The sequence below is a fragment of the Chenopodium quinoa genome, unplaced genomic scaffold (genome assembly GCF_001683475.1).
Source record: "Chenopodium quinoa cultivar QQ74 unplaced genomic scaffold, ASM168347v1, whole genome shotgun sequence".
Lineage (NCBI taxonomy): Eukaryota > Viridiplantae > Streptophyta > Magnoliopsida > Caryophyllales > Amaranthaceae > Chenopodium > Chenopodium quinoa.
The window spans coordinates 786,325-798,849 of NW_018745323.1; the positions used below are offsets into that span (position 1 = coordinate 786,325).

Consider the following 12,525-nt stretch of genomic DNA (forward strand, 5'->3'; position numbering starts at 1 on the left):
AATGAAACAGTTGAATAGCATACAAATTGGGGCTTAAGACCCTAAACACCACCCCATTCGCCGGAGCCCAAACCTTCTTCATTGTTTCTCTAAGCGCATCAACATTGTAAGGTCTGTCAGTCAACAACTTACCAATAAGTAACAGGCTAAATTTCTCCTCCACGGACGATGTAGCACCTCCGCTAAGGTCCACAACACCACTGTCATCATCGTCTAACCGTAATCTTGAACACTGATCAATGATCTCCTCCGCCATCTAAAACCAAAGAGATGAAAAACAGGCAGACAAGCCGCTAGTGACGGCAGAAAAACCCTCCTATCGAGAGAGCAAAACCCTTTCTTTCGAGGGAGTCTTTTTCGCTCTTTTTAGCTATGTTGAATATGGTAATCCCTTCTAAATAGTGTTACGTTCTTAATTAAATCCATATGTGGTATACCACTTTTTATAAGTACTGGTAGAAAATTATACGTTAATCTGGTGTTATAATGACAATTTAGATTTTATAATGAAAAATTTAGTGTTACTTGTGTCTGTAATATAATAGCTAGGAAGCCTAGAAGGCCTAGAACACACAGAAAATAAAATGAGATAAATGGTATGTATATATGGAGTACATAAAATGATACACACTTTAAAGAGATTATTATTGGATAACCATGTCATTTATGTAGAACCCTATTTGCTACTCTTTACTTTAAAAATTCACATCCTTATTACTACTATTGATTTTACAAAAAAAAAAAAAAAAAAAAAAAAAATTAATAATAATAATAATAAATTAAAAAAAATATATGTTGTGATGTCTTTCTTAACCCCACAACTTATGAGCATGATGATGGCTAATTTTGAGTTAGTGCCTATGTGGTCATCTTTCACCAACAGGAAACGGATGAAGAAGCTAGCTAGGAATGGGGTCAATGGGGTTATAGTGTTTTATCCTCTACTAATTTAATTTCATTATTTAATTGGGATTTCATTTTGACTATTGTCCAATATAAATCTTGATCTCATTAACATTAAGATTTTATCACAAATTTTGAATTTGAATGATTGATTGTAACCTATGAGTATCAAATCAATTAATAGGTCCAATTTGATAAATATTAACCAAAAATTAACAAAAAAATTAATAGGTCCATTTTTTTTCCTTTCTTTTTTTTATTTGAAAAAAATTTTATAAATCTAATCAAACTTACCTTTCAATTATTGAAAGATAACATGTCTAAGTCATACCCCTTTGACATCTTGTATGCTACCTTAATTGAATCGACATAAAGGATAATAAAATTTTATATATTAATCATTACTAATATGATATACTCTGTGATTTTTATTTTTTTTTTAAAATTTAATTTAAATTTTTAATGTGTGTCAAAATTTTAATATCATAACTAAAAGAGTGCTCTTTCAATCCAACCAAATCTAACCAATTAATTAGAGCCATAATATTTGCTTCTATCCTAATGTAGCACAATTCACAAATCCAAAAAAAACAACATAATTACCAAACAAACAATAATTATTACAAGGATGAACTCTAACAATATCTTAATATACAAGCAAAAAGATAACCCCAATAAAATTTTGTGAGATATCAATACTTTAAAAACATGATTGATTGACCACTCATCCTTCCATTTTTTCTTTAAAAAAAATCATATGAATTATACATCTTAATAATGAATTGACTACATTCATTATTAAGAGTTTTTAAACATTTCACATTTGCTAGTTTGTATTGGATATGCTTATAACCTAAATGAAAATTTTTACAAAGTTAATTACTTAAAGACTTTTTTTTACAAGTTTTCCTTAATACTAATGGTTAATATTATACAGATACATCATATATGTGTCAGTCAAAGTGTCGTGATTATTAAAAAATAGAAATTTAATACTACCTCCTGTCCAAATTACTTGCGATTTGGGTATTATTTGTGAGATATAAAATATTCCAAAGTTTCGAGTAATTCGGACCGGATGTAGTATATCTGATATCTATAATCTATATGTAATAATGGGGCCCACTAAATACTTTATTTAAAAAATTGATAATTAATACAGTATCAACGACTGATGAGTGTAACGGCTAAAAATGGTCACTGAAACTCCAAAGACTAAACCCCCACATTCCAACCATCAAACTCTGCGCACACTCCATTGTCTCTCAGACAATTAGGAGAGAGAAACTCAAAACCCAGCTGATCACACAACAACAACAACAACCGAGGGCAAACACGTAATTTCCCCCAACCCCGCGAAAATACTATGCACGGACTCCGAGTCTACAACTCCTCCGGCAAGTTTCACGGCGGAAAACAGATTTTTCCGATGACTTCCGGCGAATCTGCGGCGGCTTCACAGCGCCTTATCGACGCCATTCTCGCCGGAGATTCAAAGCTCGCTTTTGATCTTCTCTCCGATCCTTTCGTCGACGTTGATTTTGTTGGTACTGTTACTTTGAGGTCTCTGAAGACTGAACTTGTTCCTAATGGTGAGTCGACTCACCGAGTTGTCTCCGAGTTTGAGGAGTTTCGGACTGATGTTACTGCTTTGTTTCTTGCTGCTCACTCTGGGAATCTCATTCTCCTCAATAAATTACTGGTATTCATTTTTTTTTTTATTTCCACTTTTTTTTTTTGGCTGGATTAAAGTAGATAATATGTGGATTTGTGTGTAAAGGTGAAAAAAGTTTTGATGTAGAAGTTGTAAGAAAACTTTTAGAACAAATTTGGATTAGTTGGAGTCTAGTTAGGCTCTAAATTACGGACCGGGTTGGGTAACTCGAACAGAAAAATTAGTCGGAGTCTAATTAGGCTCTGAATTACTAAGGTATATTTTGGGTCGAATCTGAATTAGTCCGTGTCTAGTTACAGACCTGGTGGGGTAACCCGAATAAAATTAGAAAACTTTTGAACTGTTAACTAAAACTTTAATGCTGTTATTATTTCCTATTCTAGAGGAATTTTGATTTTTTATGGCTTCAATTGGAGTTCTGTTTGTACTGTAAATTGATTTTGGTTGATTTAGCTCCTTTTTTTGCAGATTTTTGTGCTGTTTTGATTTTCGCGGCTTAAATTGGACCTTCATTGTTAATAGAAAATGATTTTTGAATTTATAATACTAGATAAAGTTCTTGGAAAAAAAAAATTCGAAAATGTCTGATTTGGTAGTTTTCTTATTTATTGGTTAGGAAAAACTTTGAATTTCTGGCTAAATTTATAAAACCTAAAATCAGAATATATATATATATATATATACTTTTTAAGATAATACTGTAAAAAAGTTGATAATTTTTGTAAATTTATAAAACCAAAATCATAATTTTAATTTGTAATTTGTGGATGATAATTATTTTTATTTTTTCCTTCTTTAAACGGCCACTTTGACTTGTAATAAGTAACTCAAAATTTAAGGTCAAACTTCCAATTTCAGTAGAAATAAAATTTCCAATTTCACTACTCTGTTAACAAACTAAAACAGAAGATTTTTGTCTTTTGTTTAACTCGATTGGAGGAGGTTCTTTAAGCGTAAACTATAGACAATATTTAGGAATGATCTAATTTCTTGCTTTACTTGTGCTACAAATCTTACATAATATGTAGACAAATCATCGGTATTTGCCTACTCTGCAGTTATCATGTACACAAATCATTGATACTCGACTACTCGATAGTTGTATACTATATAGTACATTTAGACAAATCAGTGGTACTCGGTAGTTGAAACACAATTCATGCACAATTTTGCATTTTAGCTTTTATGTGAATGATTTTGAAACAACCTTTTGTCTTAGAATTTACTGTGACTATGTGGTCCAATGGTTGTTGCTGTTGTTGTAATTTGGTAAATTTAGTTGAGTTGTGAGTATTTCTGAGGTGGTTTGTTGAAATTTTATGTCGTGCCAATTGCCAAATAGTCGGAAATCAGACTAGGGAAAAACTATTTGTGCTGGATCATGGAAGATTGGGATCTAGATCTCGTAAGATTTCTTAAAATAAGTTTTGGATTTTGGCAGAACTGCAAGTGCTAAACTTATCAGTTTATTAAACATATGTTTTGTTGCAGACTTTTATTAAGGAGAATGTGTGTAGGAGTGGATTAAAAAAAGAATGCTTGATGTAGTGATGCCATGTTCTTGTTTGATATGCATATTTTATAATCAGTCTTTCACTAGTATTGAGATTAAGGGATAAGTATGCCATGTGGGTTGAAATGTTATCCTATTAAAAATTAATACCTAGACATAAAATTTCGGAATTTTGGTGTTACTTCATGTTAACTTGTGGTACGGTGGTAGAAGGAGATTGCTACATTTAGCCGTGATACTATAAAGCAATCACTATAGTTGATTTGGAACTGTTATTTTTCTTATTATTGTAGGAAATACTATGTATCTCTGTTGATAGTTTCACATAAATTCTTGTAAATGATACTGTGAGTTGCGGAAACATGACAGAGTTTTAAAGCTGATATAAATAAGCTCTTCCGAGGCTATGCAACAACGGCAGCAGTTAGAAGTGGTCACATCGAAATACTTGAAGTTCTACTGAAAGCAAGGGTATGTCAGCCAGCATGTGAGGATGCGTTGTTAGAGGCAAGCTATGTGGGACGGCCAAGGCATGCAGAGCTACTCATGGGTTCCAACAATATCAGTTCACAAGTTGCTGTCCATGCCCTTGTCACTGCTTGCAGCAGAGGCTTTCTTGATGTTATTCAGGTGTTAATTAAGGTAATTACGCCGTCTTTTAGAGGAATTTCCTAATTGCTTGTGGACTTTAATTTTATAGCCGTAGTAGTGTTTAGGTCACAGAGGCACTCCCAAAAAAGACCAGTACTAACTTCCTCAGATTTTGTGTTCACCGGAAGCAATTTCAATTTTCAAGGCCCTACTCTTTGTTCTCTTAATCATTAAATCCTTCAAAATATTATATGCTAAATGGTGCTAGATTTCTAGTTCTTACTATACAAATTAGTTAAAGCCACAGAGGCAGGCAGAGCTTATTGAATGACCACTACATAACTCATGTCTGCTTTTGTTATTTCTTCATTTTTATATGAATGCAGTGTGGAGTGGACACTAATGCTATTGACCGCATGCTGCTCCTGTCATCAAAACCATACCTACACCTGAATGTTGACTGCAATGCAATTGTTGCGGCCATAGTTAGCAGACAGAGTTCTGTTGTCGAATTACTGCTAAGGGTGAGTGACCAGGGGAGTACTAAATATACTTGGATTTATGTAGGTGTATTTGACATTCTTCCAATAATACATCTCATTATACAAATAAAAACAATTATTTTCCACAGGAGGGTGTCCGGACAGATACTAAAGTCAGGTTAGGTGCATGGTCGTGGGATCCATCAACAGGAGAGGAGTGCAGAGTGGGTGCTGGACTAGCTGAACCTTATGACATTGCTTGGTGTGCTGTTGAATACTTTGAAGAAACTGGTAGTATCTTGCGCTTGCTCCTTCAGCATCTCTCCCCTAACACACCTCACCTCGGAAGAACCCTTATCTACCATGCCATCCTATGCAACAATGCACGAGCGCTTGATGTGTTGTTGAGTTGTGGCGCAGATGTGGAATTTCCTCTAAAATCAAGTAAAAAAACTGAAATCCGTCCTATACATTTGGGTGCACGCCTTGGGGAAGTGGAAATTCTTTGGCGTCTCATAACTGCAGGCTGCAAAATCAATTCCAAAACCAGTGGAGGAGAGACTGCAGTTATGATATGTACTAAATACAAGCACAAGGAGTGTCTTAAAGCACTAGCTTCAGCTGGTGCTGATTTTGGGCTGGTAGATGCAGCTGGTGAGTCTGCAAGCTCCATAGCAGGGTCCACGAGGTGGACATTAGGTTTCCAGCAGGTAATCCTTTATGTGATTAGATCTGGGAAAGTAGTCAAATCCAGTAACTCTGCAGTCTTTTCTTCAATCATATTTGTGGTTCAATCCAATGAGATTCAAGCATTGAAATTCCTTACAAAACAACCAGATGTTGCTCTTGACGAGCAGGACGAGAATGGGTTTACAGCAGCTATGTTGGCTGCAGCAAGTGGTCAAGTGGAGACTTTCCGCTTGCTTGTCTATGCTGGAGCTGATATATCAGTAAGCAACAAGCGTGGAGAAACAGCGTTAACTTTATCTGAAGCAAGCTGTAACCGAGAAGCTTTTGAGCAGATAATGCTGGATTATGCCCTAAAAAATGAAAGTCAAGGGCCTACTAGTTCTTTTGCCTTGCATTGTGCAGCACGACAAGGGGACTTGGCTTCAGTTCGAAGGCTAACAAGCATGGGATACGATGTCAATGCTTTTGATGGTGATGGGTATACCCCATTGATGTTAGCAGCTAAGGAAGGCTATGGAAGCACGTGTCAATTTCTGATCTCTCGAGGTGCAAAATGTGAGACTGAAAATGATAAACACGAGACTGCACTTTCACTGACGAGGAAGAACGGCATTGGGAACGAAGCAGAGCATGTGATACTTGACGAACTAGCAAGGGTTCTAGTTCTATGTGGTACATGGGTGAAGAAGCACACCAAGGAAGGCAAAGGATCACCACACTGGAAGAAATTGAAGATGATTCGATCAACTGGAGTGCTGTACTGGGGCAAGTCAGGGAAGAGGAATGTGATTTGTCGGGCAGCTGAAGTTGGTCCCAGCATAACATTCCTTGGAAACAGACCAAAGACATACAGTGACAAGCAGTCAGGGCTGTTCCACGTAGTGACCACCAAGAACCAAGAAGTGCACTTTGCCTGCGATGGAGTGGAAGTGGCCAAGTTGTGGGTGAGAGGGATAAAACTAGTGACAAGAGAAGCCATTTTCGGGAAGACAACACTCCGAGCTATATTCAATCAGGAATTTGGGAGTTAAGTTAATAAGAAACTACCCTATTCACATGTGTATTGCTAGCTGTTAAATATCGTGCCTTGTAAAAGATGATCAGTTTGTAACTAGCAGGGATAATATTGATCTTCAGTAGTTAACCATCAGAAGTAGAGTTCAGTTTAACTATTACTCGTATTAATATAGCTCTTCGTATAGCTAGCTAATTGGAGATGGCAAAATTAAGTGTTTGAAAATAGAGCTAGTTGATATAAGCCAGTTAGAATGTTTTCCAACCCTAAGAATAATAAGAAGTTGCACATTCAACACTTTAAAATTTCGCCGAAGCCCCCTAATTATCAAGACATGATAATTCTAAGGGTCAATTTAATCCACCTAAATTAATCATCAATATGAGAGTAATTTCTGGTAGCAAGTTTTAAAGGAGAAAGTTTCCAGGCCTTTCTGTTAGTAGGCGAAATTTTAAAGGAGAAAGTTTCCCATTCTTTGTCACAGCTTTCCCTTCTTAATCATCATTGTCGGGTGTTGCTGAGAAGTTTTCATTATCCTCGGGTTCTTGAGGCATGGATTCTCACCATTGTTTGCATTACATAAGCCATGTAGCTAGCATATGTTCTTCCTCTTAATCTGATATGAGCCCTAACACGTCTTTACTGATGTTTATTTCACACTCACAACTTTGGCATATTGGTTAACTTGATGTCTTAATCAATTTGTATCCACTAAACTCATACTGTAGTACTCCGTACTAAATTTGCCATTGTCTTTTTCTGATTAGATTGGGATTGGGTAAAAGAGGATAAAAAATATTTCCATCTTTGTATGGCGGATTGTTTGAGGCAAACAACATCTCTAGTCTTTACACTTTTGTTAACTCATTTATAACTTTCTTCTTTTTGAAACAAATAAATAAATAAAAAATACGGAGTAACACAAAGATAATGACAATAAAGCTACACTAATTCATAGTACCCCCATTTCTTTTTAGTTGACACATATTTCTTTTTGGGAAGTTTTTTTTAGTTGACACGTTTTCTTTTGAGGTAAATTTTTTACCTTGTATTTACAAGTTACCCCACTTGCTTTTTCATTCTCTCTCACTCTCTCTCCTCTCCTTAATATATGTACCTAAATCAAACACGTCAAGTCGTCAACTACTACGTAAATAGAAACGGAAGAAGTATTATGGAGTATTTTATAAGAAAATACACTCTAGTAATCCTAATTATTGCCGATTTACTTCTAATAATCTCAACTTTATTATGAGTTTGCCTTTAATGGTCCCAATAACCGATGACCTTCTTAAAGAGTTATTATTATTATTATTACTAGGTTAATCCCGTGCGATGCACGGTTTTATAATAAGAATTGAATTATAAACTTTTAACACATATTGAAATAAAATAACTACTTCTTCCGTTTTCCTAATTAATTTTGGATTAAATATGAATATACAATTCCCAAAAGTGCATAATTTTCATATTTAATTAGGAAATTTCAATTAAATTATATTATTAACTATTGTTAACAAATCATAAATAACTAAATAACATAATATCTATAGAAAACCAAAAATTTAAAAATTCAAATGAATTTTAATTTTCAATGCAAAGTTAAATAGGGTAGCTTTTAAAGGAAAAATATGACATCATTCATGTATTTTGGAGGGAAAAAATAAAATAAGAAAGTGACACATAGACAGTGATGACATCAGCGGTTATTACTTTAGTATATATATAGATAGATTATTATTATTATTATTATTATTATTATTATTATTATTATTATTATTATTATTATTATTATTATTATTATAGGCATGTGTCAACACTTGAAGCTACTATAGCCTATAGGGGCTTGGTGATCTCATATTCTATTATTTTGCAAAAAAATATAGTTTTGCTTTTGTAATTATCAGCTATTCAGCTTGCCTTTGGAGTTTGTAAAGATTCTATTGTTTTTTTTTTCTTCTTTAAAAGTAAATGCAAAGACTAGAAAGGTTTTTTACCCTTTGAAAGTGTGATTATATTTTAGACTATGGAACGTAAAAATACCATGTTTTGAACTGAAATTGCGATAATGTAGTTCTTCCTCTATGAATCTATAACACAATCAATCAAAATTGATCCGTGAAACAATTTGATCTATGGATGGCGTTGTTAAAGTAAAGATCGTAATGCCAAAAAAAACCATATAGTAAGCCCCTAAGGCATAGATTGTTGACACTAATAATATGCAATGTTTTTGCAAGGCAAAACTACCATAATTCTGAATACTGATACATTAATTCCTGCCCTTGTGACCAAAGAAAGGCAATAGGGATGAAGAATTACCGTGCTTAAATCACACTGGTGGAGAGCTGTACATCTCTTTTACTATGGAAGACCTCAAAAATGGGAGCTGCCAATGAGCTAACTAATATGCAATACCCTGTACACAGTAAACAATGGTAAGTACACAAATATTCCAACAAAAATAACCACTGATTCGAAAGATACATGTAAAGTTTTTCCCCGAACATGAGCTCTCCATAATCAGCTGTCAATAACAAGAAACTACTACTCTGTATAAATCTCAAAATGATACAATTTCATGGTTATGGTGAAGATGAGAATTCATCAAATCAGCAAAAACACGGCCTATAACACAACTACAATCAATTTCACCTAGTAAATGACTAATACCTGTGGGCTGTGGCAATATAGAATTATAGATAGCTCTTATCCTAAAGCTACTTCTTCACTTTACGAGCAAGGAAACGCTCTCGAGCTGCTTGGATTTTACTATCCCGATCAGCAGGAGACTCGACTTCCTTCACTTCCTTCTTTGACACACCTTGATCATTCTCTTTAATGCCATCCTCGGGATCAGTGAAGCCCCCACTGAGTTTGTTGATATCAAGAGTCTCAAGCTTCTTTAAGATGGGGGAGATCCATTGCATTTCTACAGTACACACATTCCGCATAAATGGACTAGATGTTGTAATCAACTCCTGGTACACAACATAATTCGGAAGCATTCCATCCTCATCGGGTTGCAACACAGATGATGGATGTAACTGAACAAGCTGAGACTTCAACCCAAGTGTTCGATACCCATTATGGCGAATCATTCTTTCAGCAAGCTGATTAGCATAACCAACACATAATGCCCTCCTCAAGTTTCTGTAATTCATTTTTCTCTCTCTAGACTGGTGTTTCCCTTGAACTTCTGTAGCACATTTGGCCATCTTCTGCATTAACTGACACAGCTGCCCACGAACATCTTTGACAAATGACATCCCTCGTATCTGCAATCCATACTCTTTACACCATTCAATATCATAGCCTGTTTCATTCCACAACTCAAAAATATGCAGCAGTTGTATATGATCACCCAAACCTCCTCCATCAGGAAGCTTCAAGGGAGTGTGCTTCCGTTTCTTTTCAGACCCTTTAGCAAAACTAGGAAGCAAAGAAGTTTCAGCCGATAACATGGCAGCAATTGTCAAAGCCTGTGACAGACTTCCATTCTCATTGGCTGCTATTAGAGTCCTAGACAAAGAAGGCTCCAACGGAAGCTCAGCCATGGTTCTTCCAACACTAGTTATCGCTCCATTCTCATCTATTGCATCAATGAGATACAACTGCCTAAGTGCATCACCTAAAGTAGCATAAGAAGGCGGGTCCAAAAAATCAAACTTAAGGATATCAATGCCAGGGAGGTCCAAGGACTTCAAATACAGGACACTCCCTGCAAGTGAGGTTCTCTGTATCTCAGGCACTGCGGCCTCCATAAAATCATCTTTATACACAATAGATGAATATAACCTATAACATTTCCCGGGGCATGTCCTCCCAGCACGCCCCGCTCGTTGATTAGCCTGCACTCTACTAATCTGTACAATATCTAATGAATACATCCCAGTTTGAGGATTATACTGTCTTTGCTTAACATAACCAGAATCAATAACATACACAACACCATCAACAGTCAAAGAAGTTTCAGCAATATTAGTTGCAACAATAAATCTCCTACAATTACTCGGAGGAGGGTTAAAAACTCGAACCTGTAACTCGGGTGGCAATGACCCATGAAGTGGATAAAACACAGCATCCATCACAGAACCTTCCTCTAAGCTCCTAACTCGATCCTCCAGCTTCTGCACCAACTTCTCAATATCCTCCTGACCTGTCATAAAGATCAATATATCCACTCCCGAACGTGTATATCGATCGCCTTCTTTAACGCCGCCTCGACAAAACTCTTAGTCACTTCATCCGTGTATATCACCTCCACCGGAAACAGCTTCCCAGGCACATTTAGCACAGGACACCCATTAAAAAATTCAGAAACTTTCTCCCCTTCAAGAGTTGCCGAAGTAATCAAAACCCTAAAATTCGCCGAATCACGAATACCCACCAATCTTTTCACAAGACCCATCAAAATATCCATATTCAAACTCCTTTCATGAGCTTCATCTAAGATTATCACGGAATATGATCGAAGTTCTGAATCAGATAAGCTCTCTCTAAGAAGAACACCATCAGTTAGGTATTTGATTCGGGTTTTTGTTGAAGTTCGATCTTCGAATCGAATTGCGTACCCAACTTCTTCCCCAAGTCGAACCCCCATTTCATGGGCGACACGGCGTGCGACGGAGACGGCGGCGACACGGCGAGGTTGTGTGACGCAAATGGTGCCGGAATCGGCGAAACCATGCCGGAAGAGGATTTGGGAAAGTTGGGTACTTTTGCCGGAACCAGTTTCTCCGATTAAGACAGTGACGAGGTTGTTCTTGACTGTTTCAACGATTTTGGCTTCGAATTGAAGAATTGGGAGCTTATCCATTGAAATGGAGTTGCAATGATGGCGGAAATTGTGATTGCGCCGCCGTTTAGCTGGAGGTTTTTGGGCGGGACTGAGGGGTGCTGTTCTTATATCCTGCGAGTTTAAGAATGACAATCCAAATTCCAAACTCTCTAGCAAATACAATTTTATGTGCCAGATAAACGCATTTATGTTAAACTGATGGTATTTCTGTAAATATATTGAAAAAATGTGGTCATTTATTTTATCTTTTTAGGTGAGCTATTCAATTACTGTTTGCAGATTGCATTTACTGTTTGGTGAAAGAAATTACACATGTACCCCTCAACTAGTACATGAAAAGACGCATGTACCCTCTACTGGTACTTTAAAAGACGATTATACCCCCCAAATAAACAAAATTATCTGAAAAATTAACTGGGCACAGCTCCTAGTTTACACGGGTCGCGTGCAACTAGAGTCTAAAGAACGGAGATATATAAATATTAAAGATACTTTCTAAAATAAAATAAAGTTAAAATTTGATAAAATTATGCGTTGATCGGTGTAATTAATGTTAATTTACCATTAATATTTCTTTTTATAGATTCTTATACATAGTCTTTAAGGCCCTTAGGGCTATGTTTATCATTTTCCATAAATTATAAATCTGATTAAAAACTCGTAGTGCTTCATTTAGGCATAAGTGAATAAGCTAAATGAGCCTAGCTCAAACCATTTTGGCTCACGGATAGCTCATTCATTTTGTTTGCTACGTTCATCTTGTGCCACAGACGGTAATTTTAAAATTTGTTATCCATTCTATACTATGTTTAATGTGCTCATTTAAAAGTCAATTTTAAAGGAAAATTATTGTGT

General features: G+C 35.8%; 1 protein-coding gene and 1 pseudogene across 1 annotated transcript; one reads left to right on the forward strand and one right to left on the reverse strand.

The window, feature by feature from the left end:
• Positions 1-1,878: 1,878 nt before the first annotated feature.
• LOC110712408 (ankyrin-3-like) lies at positions 1,879-7,029 on the forward strand. Its single transcript, XM_021890870.1, has 4 exons — positions 1,879-2,605; positions 4,461-4,733; positions 5,069-5,206; positions 5,314-7,029. Exons 1-4 carry the CDS (start codon positions 2,270-2,272, stop codon positions 6,883-6,885), a joined length of 2,319 nt encoding a protein of 772 aa, XP_021746562.1. The 5' UTR covers positions 1,879-2,269; the 3' UTR covers positions 6,886-7,029.
• Positions 7,030-9,052: 2,023 nt separating this feature from the next.
• Positions 9,053-11,821, reverse strand: LOC110712422 (annotated as a pseudogene).
• Between the last annotated feature and the right edge of the window lie 704 nt (positions 11,822-12,525).

Excerpts from the sequence above, each read along its gene's own strand:
- LOC110712408 (XM_021890870.1), top strand. The coding sequence starts at position 2,270 with ATGCACGGACTCCGAGTCTACAACTCCTCCGGCAAGTTTCACGGCGGA. Across the intron at positions 4,734-5,068 it reads TTATTCAGGTGTTAATTAAG|TGTGGAGTGGACACTAATGC; the intron begins GTAATTACGCCG and ends ATATGAATGCAG. Across the intron at positions 5,207-5,313 it reads TTGTCGAATTACTGCTAAGG|GAGGGTGTCCGGACAGATAC; the intron begins GTGAGTGACCAG and ends TATTTTCCACAG.